Genomic DNA, 20,422 nt, shown 5'->3' on the forward strand with positions numbered 1-20,422 from the left:
AACGGGAGGTGGATCTGCCTCAGGACTTGACGCCAGCAGAGGACATCGCTGCGTCCACCCTCACCGCTGAAAGGGTTTGGGGGCTTTGAAATCGGACCCAAGAAACGCAAGCAAGGTCCAACCCCAAAGTATTCTTACAAATCAAGTTCATATACATTAAGGTTTCTTATGAAAACATTTTAATTATTATTTACATAAAATAAACGTAATACAGCCACACAACAAAGTTATGAAAATATTTTAATCGTTATTTGCATGAGAATAAATAAAAACTATCACCACAATGCTCACCACTATGATTCCCCTTATCTCGTGTATTAATATTTTTAAGTGTAACAATTTATGATTTGCAAAAATAACTGTTGCATCTGTGTAGATTAGATAAGCAAAGTGTATGCGCGTTGTGCACGCTATACATTATGGTCAAGCATGCGCCCTTAAAATAGCATAATGAACCACGCGCAACGCGCCACTGACTTTAGACTAGTTTTTTTTGGTTAGTAGCGCAATTGTTTTTTGAAACTGCAAAATAGCATAAGAGATGGTTTGCGCCGCAACACGCCTTCTTTTTGCGCTGAACCGCCCAGGGAGCGCAAGTTCATTCCCTAGTTTGCTGACGTGCATCTGTGGAGGGAAAAACCCCGCTGTGCGCCGACGCAAAATACGAATGATACATGCGTCACTGACAAAGTCAATTGCGCTGGGTGCAAGATAGGGCCCAATGCGTTATAAGAAAAAAAATACTGCTTTAGTTATTTACTTACCATGGGCTTTCTGGACCTACACGTGCAAAACGATGACGACCTTCACAATAACATGATATTTGTCAGCTCTGTCCCCTATCTATAAAGTGTTCTTTTGCCTAACAAGTCCCCAACCAATAAAACCTTATAGTTACCATGTTTGGATGAGTTTGTGTGTTTGTGAATGCCCATGTGACTCATCATCATTTTTAGACGCTGGCATTTGAGCATAAAATTCCCACAATGCCCTGCAGCCCAGTGGGAAAGGTCTTTGTTAGCATTTTGCAGCCTGAAATGGATCAGAAGACAAGTTTGTTTTCTACTGTCAACAATGAGTCTGTAAAATTATTGTAAATTATATAAGTCAGAAAACATAGTCCCTAGGGTGGTACCTTTTCAAAAAAAAAAAAAAGAGTTCAAATTAGTACCTCGAAGGTACATATTGGTTCCAATCTGAACTTAAATGGCACATATTAGGACCCAATGACAGCTAGAGACCATTTTTTCTGACAGTGTAAGAAAGAAAAATCAGTTCACAATCCTTTAATTTCTCTGCTCTTTCTCCCAAACAGCAATGAGTGTGATGTTGCTTAAACTAACTGTGTGTTATGGTTAAAAAGGTCATGTGTTCTTTATCAGATATAGATAGAAAGAGATCTGGGTTGCTTTTAATTTAAGCAGAACTCATTGCTGTACAGCCAGAGAGAGAGGAAATATAAAAGTGAGCATCTTATGGTGCGTGGGGTGCTGTAGTCTGTGTGTATGGTTTATTTTAATATTAGTGAGCGAATGTTTTCTGCCCTCTTCATGAAGACAAGAGCCATAAGGTATGATTAATTTTTTTTCAAGCTTGTCCTACTTGGCTATGTGTGTGTGTGTGTGTCTGAGATGGTGTGTGTTTATGTATGAGCGGCCGCCCCTCAGCATGCTTGGCCTTGAGCTATCTCGGATAACAGCGTGCATTCCTGCCTCTTTTCCTTGATCAATATCTGATTGCTAGCGACGGATCCTCTCAGCACTGTCAAGCTCTCACTGATTGAGTTTGAAGCCGTTCATCTGTGTGTTTTACTCCCTGCACATCTCTGAAGCTGGGCGTCTCGTGGGAAGGGGCGGAGTGATGGCTGGAGTCCGGTTTTACTTCATTTCCTACTACTGTCTGTCATTCTGTTGGGAAAAAAATCCCAAAGGTGATCTCTTTGATATCTCAACTGTTTCTTTTAGACAGCAATGAGATTAAAGTGCGAGCAAATAGAAATCAAATGTTTTTATATTTACTTTCTTGATCTTGAAGGCCCGAACTGATTTTGGTTAAGTTCGCCCTGGCCACTCCTCACAAGTCTGTCCCTGCTGGAAAAACAAGCATACCAGCAAGACCAGCATATGTTGAGTTTTGGTGATGGTATGCTGGTAACCACCGGCTAAACCAGCATCAAACCAGGACCCACATCAGCACCAGCTAAACCAGCACCAGCATCCCATGCTGGTCATACCAGCAAGTCCAACATATGTTGTGTTTTGGTGCTGGTTTCCTAGTGAACTCCAGCTAAACCAGCACCAAACCAGCATCAGCACCAGCTAAACCAGCACCAAACCAGCACTAGCATCCCATGCTGGTTATACCAGCAAGACCAGCATATGTTGTGTTTTGGTGATAGTATGCTGGTAACCACCGGCTAAACCAGCATCAAACCAGCATAGACCAACATATTTCCCATGCTGGTCCATGTTGGTTTGATGCAGTTTTTTTCAGCAGGGGTCATTTTATGATAAAGGAATTGCATTTGCTAGTTTTTGTATTTTTACCATCCAGCTGATAGAAAAAGGTTGTATTGTTCATATCATAAATTAAATGCTAACAATGTCAGCCATTTTGGATTAAAAGCTTACAAATCTTATATTACATTTAATTGATTCTGAGTTGACGTGCAACTTCAATGTTTTCAGTTTATGCAAACTTTGTGTATTAACCTGTCTCGTTTATTGTATGGTCATTTTAGGAGAAACAACTGAGATAAAGTGGATGCTTAAGTAAAACCTCGCTGAGAAGTCCATTAAGAGCATCCATAAAAGAGCAACCCGTGAGCAATATGTGCTTTCCCGCTGTCTCTTCAACACAATGTAAGACTCAATTAGGAAGAAGAGAGGATCTACAGCAATGTCAAACACACTCCATTGGGCTGCTCCATGCTCAGTTAAGCTGCTTGTATGGCTGTAGAGGAAGAAGGATCTCTGCGTACTTCTCATTTCTACATTGGCTACATCCCAGGAATCAATACTTTTCTGTTGCTTGACTGATTTCAGAACTGGTTTGGGGGGTGTAGTAGGCTACAGTTAATGCATCTGGGATGAATTTACTCTTGTACAGACCCATTTACTCATGTAAATACAGTCATAATTACACAAAGATGGTTACACTCTAAAAAGAGATGTATGCTGCGTCCCAAACCACCTACTTCCATATATAGTATGTAAAAAGCACTATTTCGCCTACTATATAGCATGGAAGTAGGCGGTTTGGGTCGCAGCGGTAGTTATTTTCAACCCAGCATTGGGTCAAAAAGGTGCGAGCCCAGCTGTTGGGTTAAATTATCCAGAAAATGTTTACATTTGACCAACAATGGGTTAAAACAACCCAGCAATTGTTAAATTACAACCTAAGGGGCTGGGTTAATTCCTTTTTGACCCAACGCTGGGTTGAGTAACCATGGTTGTATTTCTAGGAAAACCATGATTCATTAATGAGAAATAATAACCAGTATTTTTTAGATTGTATTGACCTAGATATAGTGTAGTTAATGGATTTATGGTGCTTTTGAATACCTGCATAAATACTTGGAAAGAAAGCAATGTTAAAAATACTACCCTTACAAAAATCAATCATGGTTTTCCTAGAAACATAACCATGGTTACTCGGGCCAAAAAGAATGAACCCAACCCATTGCGTTGCAATTTAATCTATGATTGATTATTTCAACCCAAAATGCTGGGTTGTTTTAACCCATTGTTGAGTAAAATATAAACATGGGTTAATTATACCCAACAGCTGGGTTCGTCCCTTTTTGACCTGACGCTGGGTCGAAAATAAACTAGCATAAGTGTATAGTTAAAATGTAGTTGGCACAGATTAACAGTGGTTTTGCTATACAGTTACTATAGTTTTATAGTAAAACCAGGGTTAAACAAATGGTAATCATGCACTTGAAAAAATGCTGGATAATTTTCAACCCGTGGTTGGGTCAAAAAGGGACAAACCCAACCATTGGAATATATGTTTATCCTATGCTGGGTTGTTTCAGCCCAAAATATTGTGTTGTTTCCAACAATAGTTGGGTCACATATAAACATTTTCTGGGTTAAATTAACCCAACGTTGGGTATGACTCACGAAGTGTAATTTCCGACTCGGTTGTAATGTAACGTAAATTCGTGTTATAGTCACGAAATATTTGATTAATGTATTCGTGTTATTGACACGATTTTCTATAATTAGGTTTTTGTGTCTGTGGCACGACTTTCTATATCGTGTCATTTTACATTTGTTTTCTAATTGTTTTTCCTTTTTTTTACCCATTGTTGCTTGGGGTTGGGGTTAGAATCACTTTCTGTGACATCCTAACCCCAACTCTAACCCCAACTCCAAGCGGAAGAAAAACATGTAGAAACCAATGTATAAAATTACATCCTAACGCAAACCCCGAATCTAACCTAACCCCAAGCGACAATGATTTAAAAATAGGAAAAAACAATGATAAAGAATAAAGATAAAGAAAGTCGTGCCACAGACACGAAAAACTATTTATAGAAAGTGACACGAAAAAAAAACATTCGTGCTCCAGTGGCACGAAAAAACAGAGGAAAATCGTGTCAATAACGAATACATTAACCAAATATTTTGTGACTATAACACGACTTGCCATAAGATAGGGTAGAATTTAACCTGTGACGGGCTGTTTCAACCCAAAATGCTGTTTTTTTAACCCATTGTTGGGTCAAATGTAAACATTTTCTGGGTTAATTTAACCAAGCAGCTGGGTTGAAAATAACTCAGCATTTTTTTTTATAGTGTAGGTTGTCCTATGTAGAAATATATGTGCATACGATAGTGTTTCTTGGGGTTATTTTGTTTAAACATTTTGGCATCATTTGATGGACTGGACATCTACCCAGGGTGTGGACTTTCGTGACCCTGCAGAAGACAACAGGTTTAAAGAATGGGAGAGAGATAGAGAGAGAGAGAGAGAGAGAGAGAGAGAGAGAGAGAGAGAGAGAGAGAGAGAGAGAGAGAGAGAGAGAGAGAGAGAGAGAGAGAGAGAGAGAGAGAGAGAGAGAGAGAGAGAGAGAGAGAGAGAGAGAGAGAGAGAGAGGGGCTGACACTGTGTTTTGTCTGTTCTGATCAATACTAAGGCAAGGGCACCTGAGAAATCATGTTTGAGTAAGAGGCTGTATGTCATTTGTCCTTTTCTGATCAGACTGTGAGATAACATCCATGTGACACAGCAGGCCTGAAGGACGACTGTGTTACACGCTCTAACTAGTACAGACAACAAGAGAATGAACACACAAATAAATCGGGTATTTCCCATGAGATTTAGTGAATTACTGTTGTCTTCTCATCACACACAGAGCACAAAGCAGGTGGGTTGTGTGGTCACCTGTTGGACTCATTCATGTATTGATTAAAAATGTATTTTAGGAGCTTGTTGATTGGTTGTGATTCAATAAGGGAGTAACAGACAATAGATGCGTTTAAAAATGTTATGTATGTCATTAAATCAATGAACCAGCATTTCACAAAACTGTCTAAAAATAACCACACATCATCAGTTTATATGTTACACTAATAACTACAAAGTGTCCAAGTGTGTCTAAAACAGTACTCTACCATTAGCCAACACAGATGCATCACAATGATTAAAGAAGTTTGATGTGCACTTGATTACTACTGTACTACTGTGGTCCTTCACATCGTTTTGCTATATTGCAGTGTACTGTCCATAAAACATACTTTCATACTGTATCGATGTTATGCCATGGTAATAAAGGTTTACCAAAATATACATGTTTTTACATGGTATGCCAATAGATATGTAACTTTACACCGTAACTTGTGACATCATAGTAATGCAACTTCATTATTTTAACTAAAATGCACTATGGTGAACAAATATTACCTTCAAAAAACCAGAAAGCCTGTCAGATTCTATAGCATATTATTATTTTCATCTTACTTGCTTCCCCCTAGCAACAATGTCTTTATGTTGTGTTATTTTTTATTATTGTTTTTCGGACAGTTTACGTTTCAATACGCTGCTGTGGTATTTATATTACTGTCAATTGTTCAATAAAAAAATGTATAGGCTTGGATAACGAGGCGCGCCCCCGTCCGTCATCCTGTGATAGCGCACGGACTTTGTTAGGGAGTAACTATTTTCTAAATCTTTGTTTACATTGCATTTTGATTTTTGTTTATATGTTTTAATATCTATTTTGCACTGTCTATAAAGCACACTTAAATTAAAACTGAGGACAGGGAGAAAGTGAGGGTTTATAATTTAATTTTTTTTTCTATCTTGACGTACAGGTATAGGTTCCTAGACATTTATACAGTATATATAGAGAGGTTTAGGTTTTATTTATTTTAACGTATATATGTGTGAAAATATGTATAACCTATGTAATGTTTCTGTTCTTTGGCAACGTAAAGACAATGCCAATAAAGGAAATTAAATCTTTAATATTGAGACACACACAGAGAGAGAGAGAGAGAGAGAGAGAGAGAGAGAGAGAGAGAGAGAGAGAGAGAGAGAGAGAGAGAGAGAGAGAGAGGGGAGAGAGAGAGAGAGAGAGAGAGAGAGAGAGAGAGAGAGAGAGAGAGAGAGAGAGAGAGAGAGAGCGCGCAAATAAGGCTCAGCGGCGGCACGAGCGTAGCGCCAGTGGCGACAGTAGCGTGAACGCATCTGCTCGTCTCCGCACCGCCTCATTTCGGGCCAGTCAATACCTCACAGCCGTTACCAAGACATTAACAGGGCTTTTTGGATCTAAACGGGCATCCGCTCGCGTCGACAGCTCGGCGTCATCCTCATCCGAGTGTCCACCGGCTCCGTTTATACAGCCAGTTTGTTGCATTTTTAATGGAAAATGGCGATGTTTCCTCAGTCCTCCGGTTTGTTGTGCCTCCTCTCAATCCAGACTGTGCTGTTCCTCAGCGTCTCATCACCGGCAGCGGCGACGCTCCGCTTTCCTCAGCACTACACGTAAGTAACGTTTCCTCAGGATAGAAATCGAAGCGCGAAAACGGTAGCCAGAGAACGGCTTTGTTACAAACGCATCTCCGTTTATCTTTGTCGTCATATCTGTCAGCGTTCATATTTGTTAGGGTTACGCGCATTTGTTTTTCATTCAGAAGGTTAGTCTTTCAATTATTGATTAACGGAGGCGTGACCAATGAACGGCGATCCGAGCTTTACGCGGACACATTTGTAGTTTCTTCCTGTATTTTGATGTCATATTACCGAGGACACGGACACGTTAAGACGAGAGAGTATTGCACGCGTTTGAACACTTTTACTTTTCGATACCATTTTCCTAAACGCATCGAGAGCGCGTTAAACGCATAACGCAATGTATTGATGCGCGTAAGCACAGAGTTCCCACGCTCATAGAAATACAAGATTTTTTTATTCTATTTTAGTCCTCATACGTCACTTAGATGAATATTGTGAATAGTTATACTATAGTCGATATTATTGTATGCTCAGCTATAACAATTTAGTCTGCATTAATGCATTTGAGGCTTTTATCCAAATTAACTTACAATGCATTCAACCATATTGTTTTATCAGATTCAGTGTGTTTGTTCACTGGGTTTGAACCCATGACCTTTGCATTGCTAACACAATGCTTTATCAGTTGAGCTACAGGGAGACTTAATTTACAGACTTGACATCGCTTTATGTAAATCTCAGAAAACTATTCTGTGAAAATACCAAGTTAGGACCAATTTAGGAACACTGAAAAGAAAAATGCATACATTTTGCTAGATTTATCTTAGCGTCAACAAGTGTCCTATTATGGCTAAACTCACCGTACTAACAGGTGTGCAAACCAGATAAAAGGGTTTGTTGGTTGGAGTCAGTGGTGAAGCTGCACACATAAACAGGTTGCAAGCTTAAAGGGATAGTTCATGAATGCGATGGAAGATATTGTGAGGAATGTTTTTAACCAAACCGATCATAAGTCCCATTCACTTCCACAGTAGGAAAATAATACTATAGAAATGAATGGGGCTCATGAATGGTTTGGTAATATGTTAACAAATAGGTTTGGTCACGCTGCAAGAAGTGCAAGATGAGAAGTTGTGGTTTAAAAGTACATATTTTTATGTTTTGGTGAGAAAATTACGATCATTTTGCTAGATAAGACCCTTACGCCACGGTTGGGATCATTTAGAGCCCTATGAAGCTGCAATGAAACTGTAAACTGTTAAGGTCCAATTAAGTCCACTATATGGAAAAAAAGTCCTGTAATGTTTTCCTAAAAAATAATAATAATAATAATTTCTTCTCGACTGAACAAAGACTAAAACATCTTGAATGAGATGAAATCAGAATTTATTTTATGAAAGTGTAATACTCCTTTAATATTGATTATTGGTACTGTAATGAAGGTCAAAGGTTTTTACTTATAGACATCAACTTTATTTTAGATGTTAATCCAAATATTTCTGAGAAATATAAATGGAAACACATGAGTTGATGCACACTAAAGTACAGATCAGATGATTTAGTTTTGTTTGAAAATGCTTTATTTTTTGTTAAAATCTCTTGATTGTAGAGTTGGCATTGTTTCAGACATCATTGAGATCAGACTTTAAGGAGACACATGAGATTAGTAGGGTCTTTTCTCAGGGAAAAGCAGATTCAGGAGATGTTTGCCTCTATATGCTCTCTGTTTAATCCCATTAAAGTCTATGGGGCGGTTTCCTGGACAGGGTTTAGATTAATCCAGGACTAGGCCTTAGTTAAAATAGGATATTAAAGTAGGTTTTACCAACATATCTTATAATAAACAATACTGATGTGCATTTTGAAACAAAACAATGCCACTGATATATATTATGTTAGTTTTTATTTAATTTATTTATGCATTTGGCAGACAATGCTTTTTAAACAATGCCACTGATATATATTATGTTAGTTTTTATTTAATTTATTTATGCATTTGGCAGACAATGCTTTTTAGCCTGGGACTAGGATAAGCCCTGTCCGGGAAACATCATACAATCAGAAGAGATCTCATTTTTGGATCCCAGCGCACATTGCTACACCAGACCCGTTCTGAAGCGAAGGGCTTGAGTCTGTGCCAGCTGTGCGGTCGTATGGGGCAGAGGCTGGATTTGTCCTCTCCATGCCCACACGCATCAGTCCAGTGGATTAACTCGTATTTTATGGTGTATACAATCATAAATGTTACATAAACAGCATGAAAATTCTGTTATATAAGATGCAGTGTTGTGTGGTGATAATGTTGACAATTGCAAATGAAAATATTATGATGATTTCAATCATTAATTATTGCTAAATATGTATGTGTAATATTTCATATTTACAGTACAGTTGTGTAAGACAATGATGCAAAAAGCTGTAGCACAACATAAATATAAGGTTGTATTACCCTGCGCTTAGCACAACAGTAACTAACCTCCAGACCTTTAATTGTTTCCTCTTCAAAGTAAGGATATCATGCATTTAAAAGGATTGTTTTGCTTTACAAACAGCGCAGCATATGTAATCTGTCAACCTTGATAAGCAACATCTATCAGAGCCTGTCACAGGTACAAAGGTGTTGTAGAAGAAAAAATATAACTCATGCATGGATAGTCAGTACATCATGCTGTATTTTTAACCCCTTAATAACCATCAATCTTCTTAATATGATGATATAAGAGCATCTTATGCATGTTTTTTTGCCTGTGGTACTGTGGCCTGTAAGAGATTTGTAATGCCAATTTTACACCGCTTTCAGCCTTACGGACTAACCCTGTTTACTAAACCCAGTCAGTTTAGCAAGCATGACTGTAATGTGGAAAGAGGTATCAAAGGCAAGAAAATCAATTGCTATCCAAAATCAAATCAAAGCAATAATCGGCCTGCCTAATTTTAGCAAAATCCATTAGCATTTAGCATCTAAATCTGATCTTTGCATGCAATTATAAACAAGGGACGATGTCTGTCAATGTCAGTCCTCAAAGGAGACCGTTTCAAATCTCTCTGCCACGGTTCTGCGTAAAAAAAAAATGGAGACTGCTCTGTTGTTTTGGTAAATGTCAGAGTCTTGAGATGTAAACAGCTGCCTCTGAGATGAATGCTTACTTATTGTTGGTATACAGGTCAACGCAAAAATTTTTTTGTCATGATGCATGAATTGACGTGTGAGGTGGTACATGCACTTTTGCCGTGCCCATTACGGCAGTCACGCGGTGCGGCAGTTAATGGCTAAATGAATCAGCATTTAAATAATTAATTCAGAGACGAAAGTAACCTCAGCCTAGTTACACAAGTCCCCTGTCTTCTATTCATGTCTCCTCGTCTGTCTCTCGGTTGTGATAGAAGGTCATTCGGATTTTTTTTAATTTTTGATTTTGTTAACCGCGGGTCATTCTTTAACCCTGGTGGTTGGGTTTTACATTGTTTACATTCTTTATAACAGTTTGGCCTGAGGGTGGAAATGTGCAATTAGTAATTCATCTTTGCTTGTGCTTTGAGATTTCACGTCCATTCGTAAACCTGTGTTAATGTTATTTGCATATTTATGAGGTTAATGACATTGATTGGACAAATATAGCAGCTGATGAGCATGTGACCTGTTTTAATAACTGGTTGTCTATTAGTGGAAATCATTACAGGCAGCAAATACCTGGCCTTGATTTTTTATATATACATATATTATATTTAATAAGCTTACAGTAAGTTGCTCTTTGGCATAATTTCATAAGTTATACACTTGGCACTAAAATATTTTAAAGAGCACCTATTTCATTGCTAAAAACAACGTATTTTGTGTATTTGGTATAATACAATGTGTTTGCATGGTTTATGGTTAAAACCATTATTTCCCACACACCGTACATTTTTGTAGCTCCAGATTTCACTCTCTTCCTGAAACGCACAGATTTGAAAAGCTCTGTGTCCCTGATTGGCCAGCTAATCTGTACGTTGTGATTGGCCTGAATACCTCTGATGTCAGATGGAAATGTGACGCTCCTTACCATGTTTGAAAGATTTGGTTGCTAACAGGAGTTAACTTACAGGCTGAGAGTCCAAGCGAGAGGAATTATGATAATGTCGGTCTTGTCTACGTCACCAATTCAAGGAAGTAAACTGTTACATACAATCCGTGTGTTTGTTGTAGTCCTGTATAGAGATTTACGTTGGAGATGATAACTCACGTCATCGTTTACTTTGAGGTTTGTACCTTTTGCATATTGTTAACATGAACTAATACACACTAAAGGAAATTTAAAGACGTGAATCAGACAATATGTGCTCTTAAAATATAATGATTATATAAATCAAAGGGCTTCACAGTTGCTTAATAGGTAGCACTGTTGCCTCACAGCAAGAAGGTCCCTGGTTTGAGCCTCAGCTGGGTCCGGAGATCTTTTTTTGGAATTTACATGTTCTCCCTGTGTCCGTAGCATGTGTTTCCATAAAAAATTTGCATAAAATTTGAACGTTAATAAAAATTATTGCGAAATGATGGTGCTTCCATTAATCGATGTTATGCGACTAAAACATAATTTTGATGTCTCATTCCAAAAACCATGATGACAGGTGGTGTGTTCGACTTCATATGGCGCTGTGCGGACCAACATGCGGATGGCATGAAAATACCGCAAGAACAACTTGAAAGCATACAGAGCAGTCGATTCCCGAATCGTTCTTGATGTGTTTTGATGTCATGCGCTTGATGGTTCTTGTAACGCCACATGAAGTCGACCACACCTCTTTTGTCTTGTCATCCAATCAAACATACCGTGCCATTTAAAGAATGATCATGTGACTTTTACGCACATCAAGTGACCTGTAAATGCAGAAAAAACTGTTTGCAATTTTGCGATATATTCTTTTTTCGATTTGCCTAAAAAACAACCTCACGCGACCGTAAAAACATTTTTTGCCATATGGGAGTTTATGCGAAATTGGTGGGTTTCCATTGGGTGCAACTCGCTATTTCAATTTGCTCAGTTTAAAGGGTAATGAAAAGCAGCTAGCGTGAGGTTACTCGGGGACACTTATACTAAATGTGTCTTCATTAGCGAATGGCATCAATCCGTGCTGTAAAACATCCCTCAAACTTAATTTCCGTCTCTATTACTAAATGACCTTTTCTTTGTTGTCATACGTCCATCAGCTTCATTTATTACAGCCTTGGCCTAAATCTTTCATACGTAGCTATATAATGTAAACACACTAGCTGACAAGCTGCCCATGTGTGCCCATGTCTGTCACTATCAGTCTGTAGATTACAGTCTGTTTGGCTTTGCCTTCTGTATTTCCATTAGGACTCTTTGAGGTGATAGTGCTTATAATGAAAGGGTTTGGAGAAGCTTTGTTTATTTTCTTAGGCCCGATAATGTTCTCACACCACAGAAAAATGTGTAACTAACCATCCAGCCAAATTTGAATGATTAAAAAAGCATCAAGTAAATAAAATAAGTTTTCAAAATCTGCTGGGGGCGTGTCTGATGTTGGCACTCAAACCACGCCCACTTGCTGAAAGCTGCAGTCTTTCTCAACCTTAAATATTGCTAAAACCTGAAAGGATATTTGGATATATCGGTTTTAACTGATTTTAAACTCTTTTGATTGAAAGAATGTATCGGTCATGGCTATCGGCTGATTTTAAACTCTTTTGATTAACAGAATATATCGGTCACAACTATCGGCTGATGTTAAACTCTTTTGATTGACAGTAGGGCTGGGATAAACGATTATTTTTTAAACGATTAATCTAGCGATTCTTTTTTCGATGCATCGATTAATCTAACGATTCATTTTATCAGTCCGATTCGACTTCGATTCGATTCGATTCTCGATTATCTCCCCATTAATTAACTAATAGCAATTTATACATGTTGATTTACATATCTGAATGTAAACATTTCAATATATGTTGATTGCTCTTGAAATTTCAAAATAAAAAAAGACTATACAAGTGCAAAATAATGCATTCTTAGTCAGAGGTAGCATTTAATAAAGCGTTTGCAGCTCATACTGTGCAGTTTAGAAACAGTATAAAAATCTCAAGTTCACATTAATTTATTTTGCATGCATTTATGAGCAAAACCTCTTCAATGTGCCTTTTGATGGTCACACAGTGTAATTTTTATAACTTGATTTGTTTAATCCACATTGTTTTCGTGCTGTTCTAGTCCATGTAATGACAGATATAAACACAATTAGACTTAAGAAGCACATACATTATTAAATCTCTTTCTCTTAAGTTTATTAAGATAGATGAGGACTCATTTACTGCTGTACAGAGAGTGAACGAAAGCGCAGTCTTATGGCAACAGTGTGTTTTTACATATTTCGTTGCTTTTTGTTAAATTGTTCAAAGTCATGACTGTTTAAAACACACTTGGCATCACATTCATGATTTTATGGTAAAATGAGACTCTTTCGCGTCAATCCACGAGCATTTAAACCATAAACAAAGCACTTTCACTTTAATTGAGCTTGAGCAGCGCAGCAAAACCGACGCAGAAACGATCGCAGCACGGTTGCTACAGAGCCACGAGCTCGCGCTGCTCATGCAGCGGGGTGCATGCTTGTTAACATGGGCGCTGAAAAAACATGCGCCGCTTACGCACTGCTCACACTTGCTGTGAAGCCGGCGTGGACTGGAGCCACTCTCGTTGCTACTACTCTACGGCCCCGCCTTTTTTGGGTCTGACGAATCGACGCGCATATTTTGCGTCGACGTATTTTTTGCGTCGATGTCGTCGATTACGTCGACGCGTTGTCTCAGCCCTAATTGACAGGATATATCGGTCATGACTATCGGCTGTTTTTAAACTCTTTTGATTGACAGGATATATCGGTCATGACAATCGGCTGTTACTAAACTCTTTTGATTGACAGGATATATCGGTCACGACTATTGGCTGTTTTTAAACTCTTTTGATTGACAGGATATATCGGTCATGACAATCGGCTGTTATTAAACTCTTTTGATTGACAGGATATATCGGTCACGGCTATCGGCTGTTTTTAAGCTCTTTTGATTGACAGGATATATCGATCATGGCTATCGGCTGATTTTAAACTCTTTTGATTGACAGGATATATCGATCATGGCTATCGGCTGATTTTAAACTCTTTTGATTGACAGGATATATCGATCATGGCTATCGGCTGATTTTAAACTCTTTTGATTGACAGGATATATCGGTCACGACTATTGGCTGTTTTTAAACTCTTTTGATTGACAGGATATATCGGTCATGGCTATCGACTGTTTTTAAACTCTTTTGATTGACAGGATATATCGGCCATAACTATCGGCTGTTTTTAAACTCTTTTGATTGACAGGATATATCGGTCATGGCTATCGGCTGATTTTAAGCTCTTTTGATTGACAGGATATATCGATCATGGCTATCGGCTGATATATCAATCATGGCTATCGGCTGATTTTAAACTCTTTTGATTGACAGGATATATCGGTCATGACTATTGGCTGTTTTTAAACTCTTTTGATTGACAGGATATATCGGTCATGGCTATCGACTGTTTTTAAACTCTTTTGATTGACAGGATATATCGGTCATGGCTATCGACTGTTTTTAAACTCTTTTGATTGACAGGATATATCGGCCATAACTATCGGCTGATTTTAAGCTCTTTTGATTGACAGGATATATCGATCATGGCTATCGGCAGATTTTAAACTCTTTTGATTGACAGGATATATCGGTCACGACTATTGGCTGTTTTTAAACTCTTTTGATTGACAGGATATATCGGTCACGGCTATCGGCTGTTTTTAAGCTCTTTTGATTGACAGGATATATTGATCATGGCTATCGGCTGATTTTAAACTCTTTTGATTGACAGGATATATCGGTCACGACTATCGGCTGTTTTTAAGCTCTTTTGATTGACAGGATATATCGATCATGGCTATCGGCTGATTTTAAACTCTTTTGATTGACAGGATATATTGGTCACGACTTTTGGCTGTTTTTAAACTCTTTTGATTGACAGGATATATCGGTCATGGCTATCGACTGTTTTTAAACTCTTTTGATTGACAGGATATATTGATCATGGCTATCGGCTGATTTTAAACTCTTTTGATTGACAGGATATATCGGTCACGACTATTGGCTGTTTTTAAACTCTTTTGATTGACAGGATATATCGGTCATAGCTATCGGCTGTTTTTAAACTCTTTTGATTGACAGGATATATCGGTCATGACTATCGGCTGTTTTTCAACTTTTTTGATTGACAGGATATATATCGGTCATGACTATCGGCTGTTTTTTAACTCTTATGATTGACAGGATATATCGGTCATGCCTATCGGCTGTTTTTAAACTCTTTTGATTGACAGAATATATCGGTCATGACTAAAGGCTGTTTTTAAACTCTTTTGATTGACAGAACATATCGGCCATGACTATCGGCTGTTTTTTAACTCTTTTGATTGACAGGATATATATCGGTCATGACTATCGGCTGTTTTTTAACTCTTATGATTGACAGGATATATCGTCATGGCTATCGGCTGTTTTTCAACTCTTTTGATTGACAGGATATATATCGGTCATGACTATCGGCTGTTTTTTAACTCTTTTGATTGACAGGATATATCGGTCATGGCTATCGGCTGTTTTTAAACTCTTTTGATTGACAGAATATATCGGTCATGACTAAAGGCTGTTTTTAAACTCTTTTGATTGACAGGATATATCGGTCATAGCTATCGGCTGTTTTTAAACTCTTTTGATTGACAGGATATATCGTTCATGCATATCGGCTAGGATATATTGGCAATGACAATTGGCTGTTTTAAAACTGTTGGCTGTTAGTGTGAAAAATTGCTTTGACTGGCCGATACGATTATTATCTCTACTTGTAATGAATGTGAGTCACTTTGGATAGAAGCATAGCCAAAGGCATAAATGTTAACATTAAATATTTACTCTTTCCCTGCCAGTGTTTCTAAAAAAAAGTTGCAGTGCAAGCATTTTTTAAGATTTTTACTCAAGTTGAATGCCTTTCTTCTTTAAATATATAAATATACAATATACCATATGAAAGAACAGACCCTCTGCTTGCAAAAAAAAAATATGGGGAGCGTTTTCTCTTGATTTATGAGATAACTCCTCAAATGCGGGGGAAGAGTTAATGTTAGTGTGTCAGGTTGCTGTTCGAGTTTGGCTGTGGTGCTTTTGTAGACAACATAGGTTGAAGTCAGAAATTCATCTCCCAACATTCCAGTCAATAACAACTTAAGTTTTTCCAGTATTATGTTTTTTTTCTGAACCTGATTTTAGCAAAAGAAGCAAACTTTATGACGTTTTGAATATATTAGCGATTTCTTTGAAATGCAAGTTAAACAGGCAATAAACAGGTCCCTTCTTTATTCAAGTAGATAGCTGCTACTTATGATCAGAAATATCTGCTGCTTTACTTGCTTGCTTCTCTGCCTGATGACATTAACTTCACTGAATCAAGCTTAAATGGATATTTTGTAAATGTGACCCGAGTTTTGACTTAAACATAAACCTTTTTTTTAAAACCTTTCCTTTGTGTACTGTAGGTTAACTCTGTCTATATATTTATTATTAACACATAGGTTGGACATGTTTCAATAAGTTCCTTGTGTGCTGTATTACATTGCATTAGATGTTATTTGTGTATGTATGGAGTTGTGCTTCAGCGTAATGTGTTTCCATCTTAGCCGTCTTGACTCAATCTTTTACTAATCTTTCTATCCTTGTCATTCAGATGAAACTGACATTTCACATTGACATTTCTATTCCTGTGCTCTCATCCAATGACAAATGACTGTGTCTCTTCGCTGATAGAGAAGACAGACAGGAGAGGGTTATGTTGTTACCCACGGCTTTAGTTTTGGGTATTGTGGAGTAAAAAAGCTGTAATAAAGAGAGTAAATCTCTGTGATAGTATTTGACAGTTTGTGTTTGCGTCTTACGACTTATGAATGTGCCATTACTGTGGTCTTAGTAGAAATTTCTTTTTAACCAGCTCGGCATACTGTCGGATGCGAGTGCTAAAAGGCCATAAGGCTTTTAGTGTGAATATGTGTGTATTCAGTCTGTCTTTTAATTGGCTACTTCCAAAAAGAAGTAGAATAAGGTTATTTGTCCTGCACTACATCCAGTCATATGTTGAAAAGTTAACAGATAATAAGCAATGCAATTATTGAAAAAGCAATTACTGTCACTATGCATCTCTACGGTCATAAGCATTACTCAGGAGTTAGATATGGGATTGACTTCAATCAATACACATCTACACAGATATAAATCTCTTCTGCGCTGTTGATGATTTGAGAGTCACACCTGTTGTGAATCCCTGTGTAAATGTAGCCACTGTGTATGTTTGTGGATAAGTCTATAATGTCTTGTGTTGAAGAAGTCAACACCTTACAGCTCCTGCTAAATCTTGTTGCGTTAGAGCTTTTGGAGCCATATATGTCTGATCTCCAGACGTTTGATGGCTTTATTCGGGGGCTTGGCTCACTTAGCAAGTGTTGTTGCTGCTTATGGAGGCACTTCTGTCAGAACGAAGCTTTCTTTATCATTGGGCCTCTTAAACATCCACTCGTACCTGCCAACAGCCCGGCATCCCACTGCTAGAGCCAGACGGAGAGGATGTGCAGAGTTTGAAAGAGCGAGAATCTGTCAAGTCAACATGAAAGCAAAATGACTCTGTTTACTTTGCGGAAGAAATGTGTCTGTCATTGTGCGCAGTTCATCAGTGCACACATAGATAAAAGGTCATATTTCACTCATAAACACAACATACAAGATGAGGGATGTGTACGAATTTATTAAAAGCATATAGAGAAATGGACATACGAAGAGAAGTATTTAGATTGTGGAGGGAATAGACACTCTTTAAAAAAAAATAAAATAATATTTGCTAATAAAATTGCTGGGTTCAGTCATTCTTATCTGGTAGATAAGAATGCTCAGTCAGAATAGCACACAGGGTTTCTTTGGGGCTTTTCTGAAGCTGTGTAACACAGATAAGGGTTATTTCTGCCCCCAGGCTGTGGTTGCAAATCTCTGACCATTAGGCTCTAGCAGATAAAACTGTTATAGGGATCGTGTGACACTACCGAAATTCCCCTGTAATGTTCCCCATACGTTTCCTAAGCTCTGCAAGTTTAAACCTGGAGACTTTTGATATCTTCTAGTAGATATTGATTTGGTTATCTGAATTATTTAAGGGCATGAAGTGATGTGTCAGAGCTGTGCCAGACTATAATGTGTTGATATATTTCCTGTCAGACATATTGAAGGGCTCGTCTGCTTTTTTAATTTAGTGTAAAGTGTTGGTTACACAATGTTGTTCTTATAGGTTATTCAAATTTTATTATTATATGTTTTTATTATTTTTTAATAATTGCTATGAATTAATAAGATTTTGAATTAAATATATATAAAAATATTAAATATATGAAAAAAATGTTACCCTAATTTTTCCTAATCTAAATATGGATTTTGTACTAGGGGTCATTCTGAGAGCATTTTATTGGACAAAAATTTGTATACACCCCTGTAGACAAAATGAATCATCAGTAGGTACGTTTACATGCAACCAAATAATCCGTTTGTAATCGTATTGATGGCTCAATCGTATTGAAAAGCCTTTATGTAAACACCTTAATCAATACGATTAAGGACAATCGGATGCAAATTTGGATCGTATTGAAGGGGGTGGTGTACTCCGATCTGTGATCCGATCCGCAGGAGAAAAGTACGCATGTAAACGCGTGAATCGTAAGCCGTTTCTCAAAACCAAGTACGCCAAACTCGGACTTGTGTCCTTCGTAGTTCGAACTTGCAAGTTCAGACTCAGAAGAACGAACTCCTGACGCGAAATGCATTCTGGGAAACTTCGCTGTCAAGTCCACCAAGGCTGTGTCCGAAACCGCATACTGTATAGTAGGTACTGAATTAGATGAAGTACCTACTTACTTGGCGTTAAAACAGTAGGTACTGTATAGTATGAATGAGATTCGGACGTACTACATCCGCCATGTTGCTACATAACGTGACATACGTCGTCATCACGTCATGTCATTTCAGCGCGAAAACAGCTGCCTGCCTCTTCTTCTTCGTTGGATAACTCCTCGTCCGGGGCATCATGGGATAGTGAAGCGTCCATCGTATGCACACTGCAAAATCTAACCGGAAGTAGTAGGTCATCCGGGTACTTTTCGCATTCTGTTTTTCGAATACTATGTATTCGGACATACTACTCGCCTCGCCTACTGCTTTTCGCGTACTATATAGTATGTAGTAGGCGGTTTCGGACGCAGCACTAGTCTCCTCTGATGCATCCTCGATAAAATGGGCGGATCAAGAACACATCCGGGGATTTTTTGTGAACTTGGGCTTGATGCGAACTTTGAATTGGAACAGTACTTGGGCCGCGACTGATGACGTTTCACAACGGCTATAGTATTTTCTCAATCAGATGCAAAAATACATTGTGCACATGCGCAGAACATTTGTGCTCAAGTTCACGTCTTTTATTAAACTCTTATATCACATGATTATAAGAGAAAATCACAGAAACACGCAACAGCAAGGCAGTAGCATTACGCATTATTAATGCAAGGTTACTGGCGTCATGCGATGTACATTCTGCCGTGTTTATGTGTACTTTTAAAACATTAGGCTACTTAAAGCAATAAAATTGTCTTGTGCCTTTTGAAAAGTGTGTTCTCATCTGAAACTTCTTAAGAATAACTTTCTCCAACTCCGTTTTGACTTCAACCCAGAGATAAAGCGTGAACTCGACGAGAGATGCTGTCCGCAGCGAGGCGTTGCCAAGTCCTCTGCTTTTTCGAGTTTAGTTTTTGTGCTACTGTTTAAACTGTTTCCACCAGTTGTTTTTTTCTGCAGGTTAAAGATAAAAGTATTTCGTTCATTAGTTATTGGTATTTGGGCTGTGAATAGTCATTGGTATGCTTTTGGGCTAGTTTTGAACGTCTATTTGGGATTGTTCTGATATGCGAATCTGGCAACCCTGGCTGTGCGCTTGCGCAGACGTTCAGTTCGGATTCTATATAATGTACATGTAAACGAACATTTTTATCAGATTGCAATGTTTAGGGTGCATGTAAACTGTATCGTCGTAACCTTCAATCGTATTAAATTCAATCGGATTGACAAAATGTTGTGCATGTAACATAGCCAGTGTGATGGTGTTTTCCTGAAAGAGGAAGACTGTCTGTATTAGGCATGGGCTGGTTACTGGTTTCAAGGTATACAAAGGTTTTAAAGAGTCAAGGTACAAAACCACTAAAATTTTATGTAATACTGTTTTAAGGTATAAGCTGTGTTTACACAAAATTAGTTCAATAATTAAGTCATGTAATTGATTTGATATTACATTTAATATTATA

At 38.0% G+C, this 20,422-nt stretch overlaps 1 protein-coding gene across 2 annotated transcripts in view; it reads left to right on the top strand.

Annotated features, from left to right (window-relative positions):
- The first annotated feature begins 6,655 nt into the window (after nt 1-6,655).
- cacna2d2a (calcium channel, voltage-dependent, alpha 2/delta subunit 2a) overlaps nt 6,656-20,422 on the top strand; it is a 231,598-nt gene continuing 217,831 nt past the window's right edge. For both annotated transcript variants that reach the window (XM_065279542.2, XM_065279543.2), the window contains exon 1: nt 6,656-6,996. In XM_065279542.2, the coding sequence (XP_065135614.2) occupies nt 6,881-6,996 (116 nt within the window). In that variant the 5' untranslated portion in view covers nt 6,656-6,880. The remainder of the gene's footprint in view (nt 6,997-20,422) is intronic.

Source organism: Paramisgurnus dabryanus, chromosome 7 (genome assembly GCF_030506205.2).
Source record: "Paramisgurnus dabryanus chromosome 7, PD_genome_1.1, whole genome shotgun sequence".
Taxonomy (NCBI): domain Eukaryota; kingdom Metazoa; phylum Chordata; class Actinopteri; order Cypriniformes; family Cobitidae; genus Paramisgurnus; species Paramisgurnus dabryanus.